Here is a 26,544-nt window from a genome sequence, read left to right as displayed (position 1 = left end):
TAAGCAGGGTATCTTAGTGATATTAAGTGCAAGTGTGAATTAAGTGCTTTATATAAATATTCATTAGTACACAAGTGCTACTGCTATATTTTTGGAATCAATAGATTATGGGCTGATTTAACATTGCAGCAGAAACATGAATTGTTTAATTCAAAGAGAGATGTATAACATATGGGTACACTTTTTCCTTCGTTTTAAAAAAATTATTTTAGTTCATTCAGATAGCTGCTCATTTGTGTAGTATAATTAATTGTGGGATCTTAATTTGAATATTTAAGTGTTTTGTATGTAGCATTGAGAAAGCCTTGTTGACAAAACCTTGGGTCTTTTACATATGAGTTGTGATTTTGTAATTAATAAATTATATACACAGTGTATTTTTATATATGTGTGCGTATGTATGTATGTGTGTGTATATATATATAAAATAAGCTGTAGTATTTTTGTCTCTTAATAGCTTTTACTCCCAGCGGATGTTCTCTTCTGCCTTTCTAGCAGTTGGTAAATGGGAGTTATGTCTGACTTGATACACCTCATCTCATCAAACACCATAAAAAAGTGCTTGCACCAATGTACTGCTATATTTGTAAGAAAGCTGTTTGTAGACAGTTATACTTTAAGAAGTAAAAAACTTCAATAAGTAGGCCTTTTACGTATTATATGGCACTGGAGAGAGATTAATACACTGACCAGCTGTCTTGCCTGCCTCTTACCTGGAAATGTTGTTCCACTATGGGGAAAAAAGCAAAACAAATTGAAATTTTAATCAATGAGAATGTCATTTCCAGTGGGAGAGTCAGTGGAGTGTACTGTAGATATTGGTAAAAATCAACAAAACCTCTTTCACGGAAGAATGCTTTGCTAACAAGACACTTTTGCTCCTTTTAATCAGAAGTCAGAGTCATAAATGGAAGACCTAAACATGGTTTGATGTATATTGATGTCCATTCTCTGTTTTTGCAGGGTTGCTATGGCAACTGCCTCCTCTCAAGTCCTGATTCCAGACATTAACCTGAATGATGCGTTTGACAACTTTGCTTTGGATTTCTCCCGGGAAAAGAAACTGCTGGAAGGGCTTGACTATTTGACACGTGAGTTGAAATGCAGTCATGGGCCTTTTCTTTACAATATAGCTTGTACTTTTTTTTAAAGACTGTTAGGCTATTTTCATACTTTTTGAAAAGTGTTTGACTTTAATCTGTAACTTTTTGTATTGCAAGCATCTTACTAAATTTAATTTTTTTTTCATGGATTATTTATGTCTGATGGAAGTTATATAAGAAATGGCACTGGCACTAGTTTGCATGGGCATTTCTTTTAAGCATGTATACTGTAATATTTGTTCAGTACAGTTATTTTCATATCAGTCAACTAATTTGGTTATAACTCTCCATGGCAACTGATTCATAAACCTAACTGGTATCTGCTGCACACCAGATTATACAGATAGAGCTCTCTTTAGGTTGCATGCGGATGTCTTCAATATGCATGGAGTTGCACAGATCGGATTGTAGTTTAGAGGCCATGAGACAAATGGTCACAGCAACTGCTATTAATTACATTATGTTAACATAATGATGGTATATATGCTTAATGTAGTGATTGCAGTCATTACTTCTATGGCAATAGGTTTAAAAAGGGGAGGGCAGTACTGCTCAGTTATCACTTTGAAGGTCAGTGTGTTCAGTAAACAGCAGGTTCTGCCTTCCTCTGGTAACCAGTATAATTTTTTTAAAGTGCTCCACTGGTGTTCTTAGGATGCAGATAGGTAAATATATTTCTGGATTTTATTTTGTCCTTCATGGCATTTTAGTGTTTTAATGCGAGTGCAGTGATAGGCAGTATTCTAACCCTCTGACTGAAACACTGGTGGTGTCTGGTTGTCTTGATTCAGTAGTAAGTAAGTAAGTGTGAACTTTTGTATGCAACTTTTAATTGAGCAAGAACCTTACATATTTGGGTTAAATGTGTGGTAGAAAAAGATTGTATAGTCCAGCAACAGACCCTGATACTAGAAATGGAGTTTTTTTCCAAAATTAAATGGCATTGATTCAGAGAGAGAGAAAGAGTGGTGGTGGGGATAGTCACAGCTGCTGCATGGGTGGGGAGAAATCTTTGAATTCCACAGATCTGGAACGTTGTTTGTTTTGCCATCGTTTGTTGTCTGGGCCTTTTCCCCTTACACTGTCTTGTTTTTCCATGTTTAGGTGGAAAGGGAAAAGATTTGGAAGAGTAGTTCCTACTGTATCTGCAAGTGGGAAGAAGATAATTTTTTTCTAGATTCCAATTTCCCTTTCTTATCAAGTTCGTCAAACACTTTTTCTGATGGGGGTCCAAAAAGGAACACCTTACCAAAGGAGGCATCAAGAAGTTCCATTTTGTCCTAGTCTGAGAGAGGTTATGTCCTCAACCAAGCAAGTGTCAGATCAGAGTAAGTGACCCCATAGTAGATGCCCTTTATGATACAACTAAAGCATCATATCCACATTTGAGTGTGTGCTTGGACACTGAGTGTTGACATTCACAGGTCCTGGATATCCCTTTGGAGGGCTCTTGTCCTGGATTCCATCCACCTTCCTTTTAGTTTGTTCCAGCAGTGAGACAAGGTATTTGAGCATGAGGAATTGGCAGTTAAGAGCCCTCATGGCCAGTGTGGTTGAAGTGTAAGCTGCCTTACCAAACCTGTCCAGCAGTCTGCTTTCCCAGCCATTTGGTATTCGGCTCTTAGATGCTTGCCCACTGACTCCCTTGGCTGATTCTATAGATGCCCCTGCTGGTCCATCACTGGGTTTTTATAGAGATGCTTATAGGACTCAAACACCCTATGGAAGTGATATGGTTTCCTTGGAGCAGGGGGAATGGAATCAGTGTGCAATATGTCTTCAAACACAGCAAACAGGGCCATATGCACTGCACGGATAAGCAAAGGTCTAGGGGTGGGAAGGTTCAGAAACTCTCTGTCATGACTGTAAGCCTTAAAGAATTTCCTAGATTCCCAACTGAAGGTATCCTTCATTTTATGAAATGTGTCTCCAAAAGGTAAAGCCTTAAGCAGGCAAAACTGAGGATAGGGTATCATCTGACTTAGCATCTTCTTAAGTCAGAGGGGGAAGTGTACTACATAGGCCAATTCCTCTTCATTGTCTGATTCCAAAGAATCAGAATTTCCTTCGGAGAATGTTCCTTCTTTGCCTAGGGGATGTTACTGGTAAATGATCCTTTTGCAGGGTAGGTAGTATTGAGTCAGCCTGATCAAGTCCTGTGAAGAGACCTAGTATGATGAGGCAGTGGGCTTAGACACCAAAGGCTGTTCTAACCTGTAGGCCTCTTGGGTTTGGGTGCCTTGGTCTTACGTGAACTGAAGGCCTCAGGTTGTTGGCGGGTGACTGTGACCGCTGTCCAGTTCCCAGGAACATCCATTTATGTTATAACCAAGGGGATACTGCCCTCACCCATCAGTCACCAGTACTCTGGAGTTGGATACTGTGGCCTGCTTAGGGTTTTTGACTTCAATCGACATTGGTCTGGTGTTGGATTGTGAGGTGTGGGGCTGATTTGTCTCCAAACATGTTGTGCCAGAGTACTCTGTCCTTGCATGCATTGGACCAGAGTGCTGCAAAGATGCTTCACCTGTGTCAGCAACATCAACTTTTTTCAAAGGCCAGGGCACGGCAATGTCCCTGGCATCCTTCTTCTTCAGACATTTATCCTTGCACATACCAGCAGACATCAAAGTGTGTGAAGGGCCTGCCCTGTTGGAATCTGTATGCTGCTGAAGGGATTTGGGCTTTCATTTGATAGTTTTAGAATTAAATGTAGCCCAGAAAAGATAGTTAGAAACATTATGCTGTGGGCATAAGCAAAAAAGGCAGTAGGATTGGAAATCTGCATCCCACAAGAAATAGAGTTGTTAACTTTCTTGTACACAGACAAGGAAGACTCACGAAAAACAGAAAGAAAAAATGTCCCCAGTGGATAGGGGTTTGAATAATGAGGGAGAGTTTGTTATAATAGTTAAGGTCTTTATCTCACATATATAGATAACAGATACAGGGTTTGATTCTGACTATTGGCTACTGGCTAAGCTTATAATGCTCTGTAGACTGATAGCCTTGTAGTTACCTATGAACTTATCTGAGGCTTCTTATTTCTGTGGTAATTCAAGCTGATCGATAGACTGATGATGCTAAAACACATTGTGGAGCACTGGACTACACGACTATAAAGAACTGAAGGTGGTGTCAGATGACCTTCTCTTTATTCTCTTAACGTCCAGAAGTCTGTCTGTAGCAGACACCTGCTGACTAGAGGATGCAGAAAGACACTGGTATTCAGGTCAGCTGAAGGCTGCTGCACAGCAGGCTGTCAAAGGAATAAGTACTGCAACATTGGCTGTGAGATTTATTTTGTGTTAGCCAAGAAACTTTGGTACACTTTAGTCTGGCTGTGATATTTATTTTGTGTTAGCCAGGAAACTTTGGTACACTTTAGTCTTCTTGGTAAAGGTACATTTCATTTCATTTTCTATATGCATTAATATATCAGAAAATCAGGGGGGTGTTTACAAGTGGAGAGTTTATTTTCATGTATTATGCCAAGTTTCTTAAGACTCGCCCTAAGACATTTGTAGTAAATGTCTGTTTTTTGCAGTTTGGTGGCAGTTGTGATGATCTTCAGTTCCAGGTAATTAGTACAGGGCAGTGGTCACTGAGGACATTTACGTACCACGCTGCATCTATTTGCATAGTTTGTAATAATGATGTCAAGAAGAGTGTGTTTTTTATTAACAGTATTTAATCTTGTTCCAGAGGTGACCAAGAGTGTGAGGTTCCTGTGTAACAGTATGTTGTGGTGTTAGTTTTTAAGAGAGCCTAGGAAGTCAAGGTTGCCATGTTCCATAGTCTTTAATTTGTTGTGCTTTGTAAATGAAATAATTAATTACAGCAAGTTCTCTAAGTTTGTGATGCTTGCTGGTAGTGATATGCAAATAGTAGCAATAAATATATTGGTGTGATTGGAGATATCAAATTATGCGAGTATCCATCTGGGTTATGCATCTTTTTGAGCATTACTGCTTACAATTAGTGCTGGTGTCAAGTTGTGAGTTTTTGACTAAAGTACTGCACTTCCTTGTCTGAATCCTGGTCTTTTATCATGAAATACTGTATAGGTTGTGTCCCTGATGGTGGCATATATTACATGTCTTTGAGCCGGGATTCTATGATGCCCTCTACTGATGGAGAGTCTAGCTGTAGCCATGTTTCAAGCTGAAGCCATTTATTACTAACACTGCAGGCAGTCATAGTGCTGAATTGTAACAGTGTAGGTCCTGGTTTTATATGGTTATCAGCTGTAAACATGAGAAGCATTATGGAAAACGCAGAGACAGAATTTTAAATCGTAGTAAAAGGTTTATGCGACAACTGAAGTAATATGGTTTGTGTGACTGCTGGAAGGAGTTTATTTTTAATACAGTTTCAATATGTGGCACCACCAAGTGGGTGATGAGAAATTTGGAATTTCGAGCAATGTTTTATAAAGAACTGGAAAGATAGGAATAAAGGCAGATGACAAATTCACTGTGGGGAAATATATTGGAAGGTATTTGGGACTGGAGTTTAATGTGTGTAATGAGTTGTTATGTTTAGTCAACTGGCCGTGAATTTATAGAGTACTGCTTAGCGTGAATGAGTGAGTGAACTTAGTGCTGCAAGTTGTGAAGGTCTTCAGAGTATGACCTGAGTGTAACTTTAAGGGGGATAATCGGTAGGTGTTTTTGGGGGGGGGACACCAAAATAAATCTTGGAATTTGGACGGTGGCTATGGAATTAGGTAGGAGGGGAGCAACGTGGATCACACTCCCAAGTTAACAACAGCCAATCATACTGCACAAGAAGAAAGAAAAAAATATATCTATCTCAGCAAGCAAGGTATCTTGGACTGAGCATAGAGATATGATTTAAGCATCTCCTGTTAAGTCCTAACAATTCCATGCAAACATTTATGTTCTTTTAGTTAGATTGTGAAATAAACATGAAGGTTTTCAGATTTTTTTCTCTCTTTTTTGGGGAGTGTTTTTTATTTATTGAGTTGTGATCAGAAAATTAATCAAATAGCACCATCTGTACTAGGGTTGTAAGTAGTGAAATACTGACAGGTAACGCCACTGGAAGTCAGTACAGTTTTCTAACCAGTTCAGAACCAAGTCAGATATCCAGCTTAACTTACTTAGTACAAAGATACTTTACCAGACTATTTATTTTTTCTGATGTAAATTTTGTTTTGCCAGAATGGACTGGAACAGGGATGTTGTCACTAATTATTTTGTACACAAACCTCATGATCTTACCCCACCATCACCCCAAGTCCATCCATCCACCACCCTTTTTTCCATTTTTTCAGATGGGGGTTGGGCGTTGCTTCAGCCATGAATCATATACAGGCAAAGTTCTCACTGCTGGGAGCCTAACTTTGCCACTGTTGTTCTTTCATGCTACACACACACACACACACACACACACACACACACACACACATGCACACTTGTATATGGCCAATTTAGTATGCCCTGTCCACCTATTTTAAGTTTTTGGAATGTGATAGTAAACTGGAGCACCTGGAGAAAACCACATTAACATAAGGAGGATATGTAAACTATGCAAAGAAACCACTTCTGCAGAAAATCAAACTGGAGAACCAATTGCTATGAGGTGACAATACTATCCACTGCTCAATCTAAAAAATTGTACCCAAACTCATAAAGTATTGCCCAAAACACTTCAGAAGGGCACACATTATTTTCAATTGTTGCCCTTTAGAACCATAAAAGATTATTTTTAGAGAAGCTTTCCTGTTAAGTAAGCCTGTTTTTTATTGCAGTGTAGTACAGGCACAAGTTTAGCCAGTTCTAAACACTCTCAGCTCTGAGTTAGTTTCTGAGAGATACACATAAACCTGTACTAATTTGAGTACACAGACTATGTCCCAGCTACATCCTTGGGCTGTAGAGTGACTTAAATGACTATTTGCTGACTTAGTGTGATCTTATTTTGGTGGTGAGAGGAGCGAATAGAACTACCTGGATCTGACCAGCTTCTAAATTTCCTTCAGGTAGTTGAGCTAGCTCCATTGTTGTTAAAGAAAGAAGGCCCGACTATGAGCTAGACAAGAGGTTTGATTATTGACTTGAATCTGCATTGGCCCTGACTGTGGTAGTAGTGATAAGAAATTCTCTGCTCACCTGTGCTTGAGAGAGCCTGGCTACTTTCTATTAGTCTCATGGAAACAGAAGCTCAGAATGGTAGCTTGGCTGGGTATGTGGACAGGCTTTGTAGCCAAGACAGATGCAGCACAAGGTGACCTAGGCAGCCATGGATCCCAGCCTGGCCTTAGAAAACCGTCACATAATGTCAGTGTCACTTCACAACCAGAAGGAGATTTGTACTGTGTGTGACCTAATCACTGAAGTGCAGGTGATCTCTTTCAAAGCATATGAAATTGTATTCTCATTCAAGATCAAATCACGAACAACAGTGTGTGTGTGTGTGTGTTCCCCTGACATCTGAGCTTTTATGATTCTTCAAGTTGATTACAGAAAACATCAGATTCTGATTCTGCCTTTTAGATGATTACAGAAAACTGCCCATCAGGATTATTAAATACAGAAAACTTTTCAAGTAAATCACTGGGGATTACAATCACTAGTCCTGGACTGTCCATTATTATTTACTGCTCAGAAAATACATATGCTCTATTCTTTTTTTTTCATGTTCAAGAAACACTGCCTGGTTAAGTAACTTGCTCAGAGTTTCACAGTAGACAAATGCGGCTAGGAGGAATCAAACCCTGTTTCCTTGACTAGATGGTAAAAAATGTGGAGTAAATGGGACAATCTACCCAGGTGCAAGTATTACAGGGAGTAATTGTGAGTACCAGAATGTTAGTAAAGAAATTATTATTTTTTTTTTTGCTGATCAGGGTGTGGATAGCTGCTGTTGCTGTCAAAAACAATGCACTAATTGGCTTTCTACAGGCAGCCAAATCATTCAGGCAGTGCTGCTTGGTCAACTCCGAAAAGGGACAATTTGTTCAGTGAGTTTACCTGGTTAGAAATTAGATAAAAGAAAACTGTATTTAAAATTTGAGCCTTTTGCCCATTCATTATTTTTGTTTGTCCAGAGTTCTTGAGCAAAAAAAGAAAAAAGGTATTTTGTCCATTTCTTGTCAGATTTGTGGCTTTCTGGCAAACTGTTGTGGATTGCAGTCATTAAATAATGACAGGTGTGAGTTTCAGACTTTGTATCCTTCTGAAAATGCTTGCTAATTCAAAGTTTTTTTTTTGTTTTACTTTAGCAACTTTCTAATTACTTAAGAGAAACATTTAAAATATTTATTTTGTCCATTCATTGTAAAATGTGTGATTTTCTGGCAAATTGTTGTGGATTGCAGTCATTAAGTAATGACAGGCCTGAATTTCAGACGTATCCTTCTAAAAATGCTTACTAATTCAAAGCTTTTTTTTATTTTAGCAACTTTCTAATTACTTAAGAGAAACATTTAAAATATGTTCCTGATTTTTGGGAGTTTGTTTCTGATTTGAGCATAGACAGGCCAAGGGGGTGCTGCTGTAGAGTTTGACAGCAGCGAGCAGAGGTACTTTTCTGGCCCATTATTTATAACTTGTTCTACAAGTAGATATTTGATGTATATGTAAGTGGGTGTAATTGTTGGTTGTGTTTTTATAATTACTTTTCTCCATTCCATAGTAGTTATGGTATAAAAGAAGGAATTGATCATTATCATACTTGCCATGTTCTTTTACATTCTTAGGTTTTTGCTAACAATGTGGTTATTTTTTGGCTGTCAATAAACTGGACAGCATGAAGTCTACAAGTTTAATGTCAATACTTTAACCTGTGAATACATTTTCATTTTTTTTTCTTTTATGCAGGCATGAGTGTGAAATTTACTGTATTGGTCTACAACAGCCTGTCTTGTACTTAGTGCAGATAAGTAAGGCTATGTGCTGCTTCTTTACTGCAGGTTTTAAGTTCCTCAGCCTTGATTTGTCTACTATGAAACTATGACTAAGTCACTTCACCAGACAATGCTTATAGGCTGCCCCTGAAAATGGGCACTTGCATCCAGTGGGCTGTCCCAAGCTGTTAGCAAATGCATTGCATATTTGACTTTTGAATTCCTTCGCCTTTCACATAGACACTTTTTATTGCTTCACTGTATGCTCTTTGACCAAGTCCCAGCATTTCTTGTAGTTTTTAATGAGGTGCCAGATACATTTTCAATAAATTTGAAATTCGAGTGAAGAGAAGTTTACAGTTAATTGAGCCAAGTCTGTTTTCAATGTAAGACTGTTTTGTGTGGCAAATGTTTTGTTTTTTTTTGTCAAAGCTGAAGTAACAGTTTTAAATTAAATCCAAAGCTCGGTGATCATTGTAAAAGAAAAAAATAAAGAATATGTATACTGGCAGGTTTAATATTAATAATAGTAACAACAGCAACAATACCCATTTGTTAACCAGGTAGGATCACTGGACACGCAGTCCCTTTTCAGGGGCAACTCAAGAACAATGTCTGGTTAAGTGACTTGCTCAAAGTCACACAGTAGGCAAATAAGGGTTATGGGAACCAAACCCTGTACCACAGGAACTACTGCTCACAGCCTTAAAGCTCCACACCAATTGCTAGCCAGGTTTGAACAGCGTTATCTGGCAATAATAATAAATAAAATATTTTATGTAGGTGTTGATCTCAACACTATCTATTTTGGGTTTTTATTAAGGTAGCTTTCTATTAACTGGTCTCAGGTAGTGATATATTTTAGCTGCACATATTTATGGTGCATTTATTCGCCTATTTATCTATTTACTTCTTATTAACTCACCTAACACTTATTCAATGGTACATTCCAAATGTATAACAGACATTGTTTTTATCAATTAAAATATTGCATATTTGTCTTAAAGTTATTTATACACATTTATAGAGGTTTTACTAAATCAAGTCAGAAGTGAATTCATATACAGCTTTAAACATACGACTCATGCGAATTGGTGCTGACGTATGGTAAGTGAGGAGCTTTTGTAATTTATATGAGTAGTTGGTGCTGACTTGGTTTACTCTGAAGAAGTCCCACAGATATAAAGGGACAATTTTGCTTAATTTATTAAAATACAACAGTGATTGTTGTCCATATGCATGGTCCTGGTCATTTTTTTTGTCATATGAGGGTTTTCTTGGTGTAGCCTTTATTTGTATTTTCTTACAAGGACTTACAGCAGTAACCTCTGAGGCCTGTTTTTTGTAGAGGTCACGAGGATTTTTGTAGTGTGTTTTATTTGTGTTTCACCTACAAGGACTTAACAGCAGTGTCTCAAGAGGTTTGATTTGTTGTATAGAAATTTTTGAGAAATAGAAGTTAAACTGGAGGAACTGGAGATGAGAAAAGAATGATGGTTAAAATAAATATCTTATAGGAAGAAGTGGAACACTAGGGGAGCATGAGAAAAAGCAAGGGCATACAAAGGAATCAAAGATGAAATAGGACAAAATTTAAGAAAAGCAAAGCTGCACCTCAAAGCAACTCCTGGCACACACATGCACGTATTATGTGAGATGCAGGTACCTTTAACGTACAACGATGGAAACGGATGGGGCAGGAGTCATTTTAGTTCAGGCAGGTGATGGGGAAGGTGAGGAAAAGGGGAGGGATGAGAAGCCTTTTGTTAGTGACATGAAAAGTACAGTTGTGTAAGTTAAACTTACCACTAACAGTAGATGTTCAAATTATCACTGCTGCAATAGCCTTAACTATATGCAAGTTTAGCTATATGGGTTATATCCTGTCAAGTATATAATGGCTGCCAGTTTCCAAAGATTCAGGACTCCTTCCACATGCCCAAACTGTCAGGCAGCTCAAGCTGAGCTGACTAAAAGTTAAGTTTGGTAGCAAAACCCTTCAGAGCTTTCCTGCCAGCAGTGAGAGAGACAGAGGCTGAACCCTGAAAGGACTATTCTAGGAACAAAAATAAATGTCCACCCCATGGTATCAGAAACAAACCAAAATAAATGAGGGCAATAGAGGGAGGGAGCATCTACTACAGCAGTGATCATTCAAAAATCTACTATGTTAAGTTCAACGTACACTACTATACTATGTTCATTATATTGGTCACTGCTGCAGCCTTAGTTATATGGGTATATTACCATAGCAAACTACATTTGGGAAGTGGAAGGAAAAGTGCTTAGGAACCCCTGGAGAATGGTGCTAGCAAATCGTGATCCAGACCCAGAGAAGGAATCAACCTTGAAGTGCTTTATAAAAGTATGTACAGAGGACCAAGCAGCAGGTTCTAGAATTCATCCCTTTCCAAAATGCCATAAATGATGCCAAGGCTTTGGTAGAGAGGGCCTTGAACAGATTTGTTATGGTGAGTATAACAAAAATTAATAGCCTTAGACAACTATTCGGAAATGGTCTGTTTTGGCACTGGCTATCCCTTCTTTACCTTCAGAAGAAATAAACATTTGGTGTAAAGATCTGAAATATTTAATTCTGTCACAGTAATACTGGAGTTTTCTGCGGACATCCAAGCTGTGGAGTATCCCTTCTCTCTCATTTTTAGGTTCAGTAAAGAAATGGAGAGATGGATAGTTTGGCGTAAAGTAAACTTGGATACCAATTTAAGCATAAAAGAATGGTTAGTTCTCAAGGAAACCCTGTCCCTATGGAAAATGAGGTAAGGCTGAGTCACCATAAGAGCTTGAACTCGGATATCCTTGCAGAGGTCAGAGCAATCAGTAAAACTGTTTTTCATGTTAAGAACTTCAAGTCACCTAAATTAGCTGATTCAAATGGATTAAGTGTTAGCTTCATTAACAGAAAATTAAGATCTCAAGGAAGGGCCACTGGTTCATTTGGAGGTCTCTTATACAAAACCCCTTTCAAGAATATTTTGATATGAGACTGCCTTATAATTTCAGGATCTATGGGCAGGCATGCTGAAATGGCCAATAAATGAATCTTGATTGAGGAATAACAAAGGCTGTAGGATAAGTAACTCACACAAGTGTTGTAAACCAGAGAACTAATAGCCCTGAATGGGTGCTGGTTATGTTGCTGGAAACCAACAAATAAACCTTTTTGATCTGCTAATGATGTTCTAGTAGCAGGCATTCTTGCCTTCATTACCTGCTGCACATCCTCATTAAATGGATGCATTAAACACCCCACTTCTTATGCGAGTAGATCCAGTCTGTAAGAAAGCTTGTGGCAATTGCCCCTGACCACTTCTGAAGTAAGGGAGAAAGTACAGTTGTGTATTATCTTACCATAACAGTAGATGTACCTCTCTCCACTGCTACAGTGTTGTTTACAGTAAGGATCCCCTGCCTAGGGCAGCCCGATGTCTGGCCAGTATCCCAAAGCCATTTGGTTGTAAATGGTATGCTGTACGTCACACGTATGTTCCCCGCACATGGCATAGGGAATAAAAATGACATCCTCAGAACTGAATGACAGTCCAAGGAAAAAAATAAGTAGCAAACACATCCAGAAGGAAAGGACCAGAGGAAGAAGGGAGCAAATACTGCAACAGTGAAGAGGAGGACATCTACTTTTATCATAAGAATTTACATAACTGTACTATTTCCTTCCATAGCACTGTTGCAGTATACTTTACAATAGGAAGAATGCAAAGGCTTATGAAGAAGATTGGGAGGATGAAAGGCCAGCAGAGCCTTCTAGGAAGCCATGGAGAATGTCTCTGGCAAAGCCAGTTGTGGCCCTAGAAATAACATCCAACTTGTAGTGCTTAGTAAAGGTATGGACAGACGTCAAGATTGCTACCTATAGGACATGATTAATATCAAAACCCTTGAAAAAAAGTACCAGAAGAAGCCAGTGAATGAAGCCTCAACAGAAAAGGAAGGTTCTTCTCATGAAAAAAAAATAGCAAAAAGAAATGAATTTAGATATTCAAGATGAAATAGTTTCCTTGTTAATGGCCAAATCTAAAGACCTAGGATGAAAAGAAACAAAAAGCTGACCAGATTTACAAAAAGCTTTAGTCTTATCCAAATAATACCAGAGTTGTCAATGCATATCCAAGGTGTGCAAAACCTTCTCACTAGTAGACTGCAGAGAAGGGAAAAAAAGTGGGCAAATTAATAGACTGATTAGGAGACAACTCATTAACCACGTTGGGCATAAAAGAAAGATTAGTACAGAGGGATAGCCTATCCTTATGGAAAACTAAAAAAGGAGGAACAGCCATAAGGGCATGCAGCTCAGACACCCGTCTAGCAGAAGTAAGGGTGAAAAGAAGAACAGTCTTCCAAGAGCAATGTTGTAAGGAAGCTGAAGCTGCAGGCTACAAAAGGAGACAGAGTCAATTTTTCTAAAACAAAATTAAGGTCTTAGGAAAGAAGGGCAGACAATTTGAAGTGTGCTTTTAAGAAACTGCTTGGCCTCAGATCTAGAGGATAAAGGGGGGAGAGGTCAAATGCAGACAAGGGGAGATAGCTGATAAGTGGGCCTTCACAGAAGATTAGGCCAACCCAGCATTGAGCAATTCACACAAATAAGAGAGAACCAAAGGAACATCCACAGTAAGTGGATCTAGGTTACGAGAAAGACAGCAAGCAGAATCTTCCATTTGGATAAGTAAGATTTCTTAATAGTGGGTTTCCTGGCCTCCTGCAGGACCCAAAGCACATCCTCAGAAAAAAAAGGTGTCTGTAAGGGATCAAAACCCTATCACCAACAATGTCAGTTGAAGTGTGGACAGGTGGGGATGGATGAGAGATCTCTTGTCTATGAGAAGGTCCACACTGTGATGTAACCTGTAGTAATTGCCCTTGGCAAGATGCAGAAGAAGATGGAATGAATGCTGTCTGGGCCAAAAGGGCGTTACCAATAAGATTTTGGTAACATCCTGTTTTATCTTGAACAGGACTTTTGGAATGAGAGGATGGGAAGGGAGGGCATAAAGAATCATCTCCTTCCAAGATAAAGAGGGTGTCCACCTTCTAGGTCAGAGGGCATGGACTGTGGCATAAAATATAAATAGTCTGTTCAGAGGGGCGGCAAACAGATCTACTTGAGGAATACTCCACTGGTGGACAATGTCCAAAAACACATCCCTGTGAAGCATCTACTCTTGGTTGTAAATGGTATGCTGTACGTCACACGTATGTTCCCCGCACATGGCATAGACCTACTTAGAGAATCTGCCACTATTTTCTGATTTGAGGGAATGTAAACTGCCTGAAGGGTCACCTGAAACTGGATAGCTAGCTCCCAAACCTGTAGGGCTAACCTGCATAGCAGGAGAGAAAACCTTGTCCCCTCTTGCTTGTTGACATACATCACTGTGCTGTTGTCTGTGAGAATCATGAGACACCTTGGAAGAAAAAGAGGACGAAAAGCCAGAAGAGTTGGCAGAAGAGCTCTTATCTCTGATATTAATGTGGTCTTTCTTTTCTTGAAGTGACCAAAGGCAGTGTACCTTCAGAGAGCCAAAGGAGGTTCCTCCATCCCAAGTTCGGGGCATCCAGAAAGGACTGGAGGTTGAAAAGAGAGCCTAGTGTTGAGAGACAACTGATGAATCCAGCACTGAAGTTCCAGTTTCAGGCACTGTATTAGAGGGATTAGAAAATCTAAATGATGAGAATGTTGATGCAAAAATGACTTTAGAAACCAATCGAAGCTTTCTCATGTGGAGCTTGGCTAGCGATAGCATAGGAATGGTGGAAGCCGTGTAACCCAGAGCCCTCAGAAATTCTTTGGCTGTTACTAAAACCAGAGGAAGAGGAGAATGAAAGAAAGCAATGAGAGTTAAAGCCTTGGGAAGAGGCAAGGATGCCAGCCATGAAACGGCCTGGATTCTGCAACCCAGAAAAACAGGATCCTGAGGAGGAGTCTGGAATGACTTCTGGAAATTTACTGTAAACCCCAGGCTTTGCGAGACAATAATGGTAATGTGTAGATGCTGAAGCAAGATCTGTTTAGAGGAGACCTGAATAAGCTGGTCGTTAACATAAGGAAAGACGTGTCTTCCCATTAGTCTTTAGAAAACAATCATAGGAGCAAGGCATTTGGGGAAAACACTTGTGGTAGTAGAGAGGCCAAAGGGCAGAAGCAAAGCCCTATTAGCCTGATGAGCCTGATCTGCAAGACAATGGAACATATCATTATGGGACTCATAAATAAAGACATTGGTAACCTCCGAACTCTGGACTCCACACAGTTCGGGTTTGTGAAAGGCAGATCATGCCTTTTGAACCTGATAGACTTCTTTGAGGCAGTCATCAAAGCCATAGATGAGGGTAAGGTGGTTCACACAGCCTATCTTGACCTCACCAAGGCTTTCAACACCATCCCCCATTCTGGAATTATAGCTAAACTCACTAAACTAGGTAAAAATCCCTATGTCACAAGATGGGTTGCCAACTGGCTCACTGATAAAACCTACACTGGTTGCAGACTCCAAATCTGACTCCAAACCAGTGACAAGTGGAGTACCACAGGGTTCAGTTCTGGGACTTCTCCTGTTTGGTGTCTACTTCTCTAAAGTACAGGCTAACACAGAAGGCCTCTGGCTAATGAAGTTTGCAGATGACTGCAAAATAGGAGCCATAGTCGAGTCCCCAAATGATGTGGACATCCTACAGAAGGGCCTCCCTGAGACAGATGCCTGGTGTCAGAGGCATGGCCTCAAGTTCAGTGCCAAAAGGTGCAGTCATCCCCTTTGGTAAAAACATTGTACCCATGAACTACCTCATAAACGGCAGTCTACTTAACACTGAAAAGACCTTGGGACCCAGGTGGACAGTAGTCTCTCCTTTGATAATCACATCACCACAGTAAGTCAGGAAATCCTTCTATGTGGCACACCTCATCACAAAAGGGTTCTCATCCAGGAAAAAAGCGGTCATTGTTCCCCTTTACTCGGCACTCATTAGACCCATTATAGAGTACAATGCCCCTTTTGGAATGTACCTCACAAGATATCTGCAGCAGCTGGAAAGGCCACAGAAGTACCTCACAAAGAGGATTACTGGCCTCAAACAGATGCCCTATACTGACCATCTCAAAAAACTCCAGCTTTACTCTGTAGCATATCGCCTACTCTGTGGAGATCTCTGCCTAACATATAAAGCTGTGTTAAACCCAGAGCTGTTGGACATGCTACACCTAAAGAAATCTCAATCCCTCCGAGCTACATGCTAGGGACCTAAACCTTGTCACTACAATAAACAGGACATGCTGGAGGGATAGATTCCTGTCCCAGAGACTTCCTGTACTCTGGAACAGGCTACCCATCTATATCAAGCAATGTTTCTCATTAGCACTCTTCAAGACAAATCTTGATGAGTGGATGGGAAATAAGAAATACACCCTGGGGATCACTTCTGTGGCTCTGCTCGACAGGGGCACAGGAAATTAACTTTCTTGGGTGCCATAAGCCAGAAAATCTTGTTTGCTAGGCTTACTTAGGCCCTTGGGATGATAGCATAGTACCTACCTATGAACCTATAAATGTCAGGAAGCAACAGAGAAACTTAAAAACTTCCTGAAAAAAGAGATGAATAGGAATGTGTAGATGACAATCTTTGAGATCCAGGAAAACTAGAAAAGCCTGAGGAAGTAGCAAAGCAAGCAAGGTTTGAAGGGATAGCATCCTAAAGGAAGGGACCTTCAAAAAAGGTGTTTTGCTGAGAAAGATCCAGAACTGGTCTCCCGGTACCTTCTTTCCCGGGGACCATGAACATTTTGAAATAAAACCCTGTTCTCTGTGAGGAGATGGAAACCAAATAGGAATGGCGAGGGAAAGACACAGAGAAAGAAGAATGTGACTGAAAAGAACAGAATAGTCAGACTGCACCTGTTTTTTCAGGATAAAAAGGCTTTTGAGTAGTAGTAGTTGTTTGGGTAGCCTTAGCAGGGGGAGCCTTCTAACACCCTCTTTCCCTTTGGGGAAGGCAAGACTGTCTGTGGACAAAGGCAGGTTTATTAGAATAATTTCTCTTTAACTTGGGCACAAGGTAAACAAAACTATACTTCAAATCCTGTAAGGCCTTGTCATTTTCGTGCAGGGACTTAAAGCAACTCTGCAGCAGCAGCACCAAGCAAATGTTTATTACCCAGACAGCATCCATCAGTTTAGCCTTGATGTCATCAAGTAAAGGCTGAAGTCTGAGTTAGGAATACCTCCTCAAAACAGATCCAAAAGCAGCAGCCCTAGGTGAAGCGTCAGCTGCATCACAGCTGCATTTAACAGAATGATGAGCTACTTGGGAGGATGTCTCAAGCAAGCAAGAGCAGAGGTCTTTCCCTCAGAATCAGAGAGATAAGAAATAGCTTGAGAGAGAACAGCCAAACCGCACCTAGTCATGTGTGTCTGATAGTTAACATCTCTAAAATCTGGGGTAGCAGAAGTACACAACTTCTTACTCCGTGTCTCCATTGGTCTGCTGTCCTTATCAAATGGCAGCAATTTAGTGGAAGACAACAATTTGGAAGGTTTATCAGAAGCCACTGACACTTCGGAAGGATCAGCAGAGGGGCACTTATATAGAAACTTGCAGTCCTCAGTTTTTTGGGAGCAGGAGGCTGAGAATCAGGAGTCTGAGAAGCAGTAGAAAAAACATCCAGCAAGAACTAGAGGAACAGCAGAAGGCCTAGGAGACTCCATTTGCAAACGTTCATAGTACCTCTTCTGAACATCAGACAAGAGCATAGTTCCATTAAAAATATTCCATCATTTTGGAAGCAGTGTCACCAAAAGAAATCTCCTCAAAAGGAGGGTCAGGACTGATAGACTCTTCTTCCTCAGAACTGTAGTCCAGCAGCAAAGGAGTCAAGGAGGAGTAAGTCTTCATCAGAATCAGCAGCAGCATCCTCTGCAGAATCCTAGTCCCTATACGTCTTATGAGGAGGAGAAAACTGGGGGAGGGGGGGGGCAGGAACATAAACACCCTGTGGAGACTTGAGAGCCATAAGGGCATTAAACAAGTATTGAGTGAAGTTTTTTGCCATTCATTCTGAGGATCCTTTTGGAGCAGGTAAAATATGTTTCATTTTCTGCTTCTTTTTGAGTGGGACATCAGCCTTGAAAGATTTTGGAGGCTCTGACCCCTGACATCACTCAATGGTAGTTGGGACCTGCTCCCTAACTAAAATTTGAGGAACACCCCTAGGGCTTTCAGTAATAATCAGCTGCTGTTCCCCTTGTACATCTGAGGCAGATGTCTGCAAAACCTCCATGGATGTGCATGGCTTCTGGTCCATGCCCGCCTCCGATGTGGTAGCAGAAGAGGAATCTGTGAAAGAAACTGGATGTTTCACCAGCCTCAAGAGAGATGTTCAGTGGAGGTGATACAGTCGAAGAACCAGACAGAGCCTTCTTAGCATTTCTCTTCAGGCCAGGAAAATCCTTCCATGGTATCCTTAGCCAACAGTTTAAGTCATTGATTCTCAAGATAAATTGCTAGAGAAGAAAGATGATTCCTCAATGTCTTAGGGACAAGGGACTGACAAGTATCGCAAGACGTATGGTCATGAGAAGTGCCTAAACAGAACAAACACTGCTCATGATGATCTTTATAAGGAATTGGTCTCCCTCGCTGGCATTCCTCCTCTTTGAATGACATGAAACAGAACAACCAGATTACACACCAATTGTAAGATAAATAAAATCAAACCCTCCACCATGGGGTACTTTTCTGAAAGCAGTAGAACCAGCAGACAAAGGGACATTCAGACAGACAATCAAAGATGGCATTCAGACTGGTGGCAAAGAAGTTCTGAGGATGGTACTTCCGCACTTCACCTTTATGCGCTACACCATGTGTAGGGAGCATACGTGTGACATAGCCTTTACAACCAAAAGGATTTGGTATGCTGGCCCTCATTGTGCTGCCCTTGGCAGCAGGGCCCTATTGTAAGTAATACTGCAACAGTGATATGGAAGGGCATCCAGAGTTACCTAGGCCACAAGGGAGTCACTACAATAATATTGAGGGATTCCTGTTGAATCTTCAGAAGTACCCTAGATATTAGTGGCAATGATGAGAAAGCACACAGAAACATTTCTGTCTAAAGAAAAGGTATCTGTCTTCCAGGCCTTCTTACATAGAGTCCTGGAACAGCATCTTGCCAGTTTATTGTTGAAAGAAAAGACAAAGAGGTCTACTTCAGGAACTCCCCACAGATGGATCAAATTTTGGAAGACCACCTGATCTAGTTTCCATTTGTGAGGGTCTGCCCTGGTCCTGCACAGTTTGAATGTCACACAGGTTTGCTCTGACAGAATGCAGGATGTCTGTAGAATGAGACTGTGCTGTTAAGCTACTTCCCAAGTTAAGATGGCTAGTCTGCAAAGCTGGTAAGACCTGTTTTCCACTTGTTTATATTCCATCTGACTGTGGTATTGTCTGAAACCACCTGAACGGGTCCCAGGGGGCAAAGATGGTCCAGAGAGTGGAGTGCCTTTATCAGGGCAAGCATCTCCTTCATATTTATGTGCCTGCATCTGTCCTTGGTGTCTCATACCCCTTGTGCTTTTTTGCCTTCTTCAACTGCTCCCCCAAGCAAAGTCTGAAGAATCTGTGCTAACCAACTGCTTTGGAGCTGGGAAGGATAAGGGGATCTGGGATTTAAGGATCTGTTGCTTCCACCAAGATAGTGCTATTCTGATAAACACCACCACTGGGATTACTGGCACAAAAGAGATTTCAGATAACACTGTATCTTCCTCTTGTGTAGTCTTGCCTGAGGTACTCCCTCTCAATGACTGAAGTCTGAATGGAAAATCATAGAGGTATAAAGATCTATTTTTTTCCTGTGGAAGAAAAGCTCTTCGAACTGAGGTGTCTAGTTATCATCCCAGGAACACAATCCTGTGTGAGAGAGTCAAGAAAGACTTTGGAATGTTCTCTTGGAATCCCAGCTTGTGTAAGAGATCTCACACCCAAGAGAGAGATTCCTGACACTTTGAATAAGATTCTGAGAAGATGAGCAAGTCATCTAAATATGGAAAAAAAAAGGATACCTTACAGCCTGCAATGAGCTGTAACTAGAGCTAGACACTTTGTAAACACTCTTGGTACGGTAGATTGTCCAAAGAGTAAGGTAGAGAACCGATAATGTGATCCAGACACACAAAATCTTAAGAAATGTCTGAAGTCTGGATGAGTAGGGATATGTGATAAGCATCTTTTAAGTCTAATGTTACCAGGAAATACGAACGAGGAAGGAGACGCAAACAGGTTGCAAAGTAACATTTTTTTGAATTTGGGCACTATCACAAACTGGTTTAGGAAAGAAAAATCTAGAACTGATCTCCAAGCATTTTCTTTCTTTGGCACTAGGAACATCCTTGAATAAATACCCTTCCCAAACTAGGAAGGAGGAACTGATTCTATCACTCCTTGGGACAGCATGGGATGAAGAACAGGCGGAAACAAAAAAAGTCTGATCTGCAGGATGAGGAATGACCTCTGGAAAGGAAGAAATTCTTCCAACTGCCAATGCAACCTTGATGAATGATATTCAAAACCAATTCCTCTGAAACAATTTGTTACCAAAGGGAAAATTTGATATTAAGACTTTCTGGAAGGAAAAAGAAGACCAATGTGGGAAAGGGTCATATGACCTCTTGAATAGTCATTCAGACATATTGAACTGTCCTTGATTTTGGGAGGTTAGAGACTTCTTTGGAACTCCATTGCCATTTCTTCTTAAACATCTTTTTACCTGAATTCTGTTGAGACGGTTTATCCTGCATTCTGCCAAAATTCACAGAGGAGAAAGAAAATCCCTTGGACTGTTTGGAAAAGGACAGAAAAATGTTAGATATTCCCTGGATCACCTTGCCCCTTTCATCACACTTTTGATTACTTCTGCAGCAGAGGGGACAAACACTAAATAGTTTTCCAAGGGAGAATTTAAGTTTTAACTTTATAATCTAGAAAGTTCTGAGAATGCAGCCAAACAAACCTACTTAAAACAATACCAGTGGTCAGAGCCCTGAAAGAAGTATGAGCAGAGTCACATACACACACTGCAAACAGAAATGTAATAGAAAAAATTAATTTATTTAAAGCACATTTTTCCTCAAGAAAAAACTCCATTCATATTCAACATATCCATACACCACTTTTCCAACATCCTCAAGTCTCATTGTAAGTAATGTTTAGTATGCTGACATTACTTGTCACTCTCTTAAAATGAATGTAGCTGCTGAAGTCAAGTTGTATTTTTATGTAAATATAGATTGTCATTTATGCAACTGTAGCTGTCAAATGCTTTAGTATACTGATGACTTAGCTTAATGTACATGTTTCACATGATTCTTAAAACAAATTAGCTGCTGAATGGTGCAGCGGTAGCATTGTTGCCTCACAGCAAGAGGTTCTCCCATTCGATTCTCGGCGGGAGGGCCTTCTGTATGGAGTCGGCATGTCCTCCCCGTGGTCGAGTGGCATTTGAAAGACTTGTGTAGAATGGGCGTGCCTTTGAAGGTTGGGCATCGAGCTGGCACCTCAGCACCCATAAAAAATCTACTGCCAATCATTAGCGGACCGGAGTTCCGCTGTGGCGACCCCTAACTGGCTAAAGCCGAAAGATGAACAGCTGCTGAATTCTAACTGTTTACATATCCAAAGGCATATTGTCATCTATGTATATGTAGCTGCCAACTGCAAAATGTATCCTAAATCAAAATGTATATTGTTGGCTTATGTTAATGTACATGTTTTATGTGGAACTTTTCTCCAGGGCCTCTGGTAAAAAAGGACTTGTATCCAGTCGGACTTTCCTGGTAATCAAATGTAAAATAAATAAAATAACTGAAGTAAAAGTAAATAAATAAAACATTCCTCATATTTTCAAAATTTGTTAGAACAAACTAATGTATGGGCCTGAAAATTCAAAATTTTGAAAACCCAAATTGCAGAAGTATACACTTTTTTCCCATACCTATTAATTTTCCCGTCCTTATCAGAAAAAGTAGGATTGGAATTAACTTAAGTGCTTAGCAGCAGTGCGAACAACTAACTGCTGGGTCACATTTGGGAATAGTGTAATAAAATTTTAAAAGACTAAGGAAATTTATACATCCTATCTGCCTTTTTAGCTGGATGACTAACAGGAAAAGTGCAGGCAGTAATACAGACAACCTCTAAAGTTGACAGAAAAGGAGGAACTGGTGTAGGTTATGAAAAATCCTTCTGTAACAACTCATAGTATTTTCTGAGGGATTGAGAAACATTAGCGTTCTCCCACTGAAAACACTGGCAGATTCTAAAAATAGTTTCAAAGAGAAATCCCCAAGTGGCAATCAGAAACTCAGCTCTCCTCTGAGTCTGAATCAGAAATCTGAGGAAAGAAACCTCAATCTGTCCCTAGATCTTCCAGTTCATATTCAGAATCTTGAATCTCTTCAGGAAAAAAAAGAATCCAACTTTCTTTTATCAGAAACTAATTTACAAGGATTAATAGCCTGAATTAAACACTGAAACATATCCAGCAAACTACTCCTATCTAAAGAAATTTGAGGAGGGGTAGATACTTGCTTGATTTTCTGTTTATTTTTGCCAGTAAAAATGGGGCCAACCATGTTACTAATGGCAGCAGCTGCTTCCCCAGGGATACGCACAGCATTCTAACCAGAGAACCTTCCCTCTTCCATCTCCCAGGACCAACAAGTGTGGCTATCCCTTGCCCACTGAGGGGACTCCCAACAGCTGCAGAGGACATGGCTAACCCCGGTCCATAGTGGCTGTAGGTGCTACACTAGAGGGATCCTAGGTAAAAGATGAGTGAACTGAGGTACAAAAAAATGTCCACAGCAGAGTCATCCACATGTGGCTGAAACAAATTGCTAGCTTGCTATGGTGGCAAAGACTATTTGCTTAACGTTTTCTTTTTGTGGCTGGAAGAATGACATACTGTGGGACTGGCAGTCTGTTCCATGATCAGGAAAAATTATGCTTCTTTCCTGGGGAATAGGAGCAGAACATGCTGGTAACACTACCAGTCCACAAAATTACCTTTTTGGTAGTCAAAACACAGTAAAAACACTATGCCAGCTCTGTCAAGGAAAAATAATTTCTCCACAGAAAGTACGTTTTCATTTAGTTAACACTACTTTTTACACTGAGGGAAAAAAAAACAAGTGCTTCATTTAAAAGCACATTATAGTTTCAAGACAATCCATTAAAACACAACACTCCTAGCTTTAAAATTACTTTCCTGAAGAAGAAAGTAATAAAACATCAGTAAATATAAGAAAATGATAGCTTTTCCCCAAAAAAGAACTTATCTGCCCAGCAAAGGAAAGCACAAGCCGACCATCGATCCTCAAAAACCTACAGAGGAGGGTACTCTTCAGCAGCAGGAAAGCTCTGAAGGGCTTCATGCCCAAACTTGTCTTTTAGTCAGCTCAGCTCGAGCTGCCCAACAGTTTGGATGCATGGAAGGTGCTCTGAAGCTTTGGAAGCTATCTGGCTGTAGTATCCTTCTCAGGCTATAACCCATAAAGGTAAGGCTACTGCATCAGTGAACAATATGATGGCCATCACTGGAAGTATATCACAGCTAGTTGAGAGAGCAAATAGAATGAGCACAAGAGAGGATGCAGGAATAGTACTGTTACAACAGTCCAAATTAAAAATAAGGAATAGGAGAAAATCTAAAGACAAAAAGACTCAAGGAAGTTGAAGTAGAATAGGTATGTGAGAGAAGACAGCAAATCTACTCAAAATGGGTTAGAGAAAGTGAAAAGGAATCTCTGGGTTATGGAGACAGCAGGTGATTAATATGGGCTAGAAAAACAGTGTGGGAATATGAGGGAACAGATATGCCATGAGTTAATTTCTTCACAATTTTTTTTAGAGAGTAAGTTGATGGGAGACAGCAGTGAAACAGAAATAGAGGAAAAGTTAATGCAACATTCAATGAAGAGACAGAGAGAACAAAAAGTTGGGATGGAACAGGAGGAAATAAAAAAACAAGAAATGAGAAATAAATTGACAAATGGAGGGAGCTACTTAAAGCAGAAAGACACTATAGAAAAGCAAAGAAATCTGGACCATGGCAGTAGACTGGGGATCATCTTGGTAAGAGGTCACAATGGGGAAAGAGCAGCCTCAGTCCACATACCAGTAACAAAAAATAACAGATGATGGTGAAAGAGGAGATGTGATGAGTCCAAACTAAGAACAGAGGAAAACAGTGTGTATCTCTAAACATTTCACATTCTGACAAAAGAAAATATGGAGGCTAGAAAGCAGATGGGGACTGGATGGTGTAATGAAATCAAAAAGCCATAAGGGAGGATGAAAGTGCAAAAATCAAGGGACATTAAAAGGAGTGAAAACAACAAATTAAAAAAGCAGAATTCAGGTTACAGTAGAAAAAAAACATACAAATGAAGGGAAAAAAAACGGGGAGGAAAAGGAGGCAAAGATACAGTACCATAATAAAATGTGGGCGCCAAGGAGTAAAGAAACAGAGATAGTAAGGAAAAATGAGTTGTGGTGGTACCCGGGAAGAAAGCAGGGAATATATTAGTACTGAAATGAAGGAAAGTTAGAGGATAAGCAAGTAACAAGAAAAGAAACAGATACAGTGGAAAAACAGATGTTAGTAATGCACATACCAACAGAGTTTACTGGAGTAGTATGATAGTCCCCTCACCTCAAAATGAGGTATTACAGCAAAACAGAAAGTGACAATAATTTAAAGGAAATCACAGAAGAAGGAATAGGGAAGATCCAGAAGGAATTCCAAGTATGAAAAGTTGTTGGGGCAGAAAGAAGTTATGAATCTGAGTATCTTCAGGACCACATCAATAATAATCTCAGATACAAAAATCCTGGCAAAGGTTTTAGCAAGCAGACTAGAAAAGGTAATATCAACAGATACATACAGGTTACAACCTCTGTAGATACCTTATGGGCACTACTAGCATTTGTGAAAAAGGAGAACAGATATGATTTTGTATGACAAAAAAACTGACCCCCATAATGGGCATATTAGAAGCACCCACCATAAAACATGTATCCAAGACTCACAGTGTCTCACCTCAAAGGTCTATAAGGCAAAACTCCAGACAAGTCCAACATCCTAATCATAGGGGACACCAAAGACAGACACACTAATACACTACTGACTAGACTGAACACTGACTGCCACGATCATTTGAATATTGAATACTAGGATTTGTCACACCACACATGCATTCAAATCTTTGCACCACAAGTACACATATGACAAAGTTGTAGTGCAAGTGGGAGCAAATGACTAGAGACCTATCACCCTAGACTACATGAAGAGAGAGATAGTTGAGTTCTTGGAATGCATGTCCAAAACAGGTACGAACCTAGCCTTGAGCAACATTTGCCGTCATGGAAAAAGATGCCACAATATGAACAAAAGGAGTACTGACTTCAACAACTGGCATAGCTTTTGATGTCATTCAAATCCAATGTATATGTCAGATAAAGAAGTGGTAGACAGTCCAAACTGTTTTGTCAGGGATGGCCTGCACCTAGCTCCCCGAGGCCTTCATATACTGGCTAAAACCGTCAGGGATGGCCTGCACCTAGCTCCCAAAGGCTTTCATTTACTGGCTAAAACCTTGCCATCTCCTTAGTTCCTTTTTAGGCAATGCCAGCATTGAAAAGCTTCCAACATAAAACAGAATCTGGATAACAAAGGTGTTGCTGCTAAACACTAGGAATCCAAAACTCCACACCATACATTTACTCCTTACAGTGGAATGCATCAATATATGTATTGTCATGGAGATCTGGTTCAAAGCTGTTGAGAGAACACCCCTTTAATGCAGGGTTTCACTGCTTACCATGCAACCATGGCTTCTAGTTTAACCCTTAGATAAAGATACAAAAAGGGATGGTGCCTCTATATTTGTGAAACAAAATTTCATCTCAGACTCAGACAGGCTAATGACCTGGAACTCCTCCACATCCAACTTAACATTAATAAAACCCCTTGTCACATCATAGATAACTATATGACCCCCTCCATTCTCACTTGGCCAATTAACTCCTTCTTGACTAGTATGGAATCCTTGTGCATAGTCAAGCACCATTCTCCTATGGGAACTCCAACTACCCTCTAACTGGGAGACTTATACATCCTTTAACATGTACACCAAGAAATGTCTAGACTTCATAAATATGAACTTTTTGGACAATTAAGTCCATACTCCAACTAGGGGCAACATGGTCCTTACCAATATGGGACATCTATGTTCCCTACTAACTGTAATCTCCTCCCTAGTCAAATTGGACCACAAATCAGTCATCTTCAGCATAAGACTGAAACTGAAAGCATCTTCCAATACCTCCATATTCAGAGATTATGCCAAGGCTAATTTATTATAACTAAAGTGATGACCTATCTAAATTCAATATTCCCTTCAAACCCAATGAACCCAGTGTGTATGCAGACTCCTTTAAACCCAAATTCCTTGGACATATAAATGTCTTCATTAC

At 40.1% G+C, this 26,544-nt stretch overlaps 1 protein-coding gene across 4 annotated transcripts in view; it reads left to right on the top strand.

The window, feature by feature from the left end:
* LOC122790109 (probable E3 ubiquitin-protein ligase MID2) overlaps nucleotides 1-26,544 on the top strand; it is a 1,228,538-nt gene that overhangs the window by 1,084,836 nt on the left and 117,158 nt on the right. For all 4 annotated transcript variants that reach the window (XM_044057683.1, XM_044057682.1, XM_044057681.1 and 1 more), the window contains one exon: nucleotides 964-1,091. In XM_044057683.1, coding sequence (XP_043913618.1) covers nucleotides 964-1,091 — 128 coding nt within the window. The remainder of the gene's footprint in view (nucleotides 1-963; nucleotides 1,092-26,544) is intronic.

Source organism: Protopterus annectens, chromosome 15.part0, assembly GCF_019279795.1.
Source record: "Protopterus annectens isolate FY-2018-M chromosome 15.part0, PAN1.0, whole genome shotgun sequence".
Taxonomy (NCBI): Eukaryota; Metazoa; Chordata; order Ceratodontiformes; family Protopteridae; genus Protopterus; species Protopterus annectens.
This window is presented reverse-complemented; position numbering and strand designations above follow the sequence as displayed.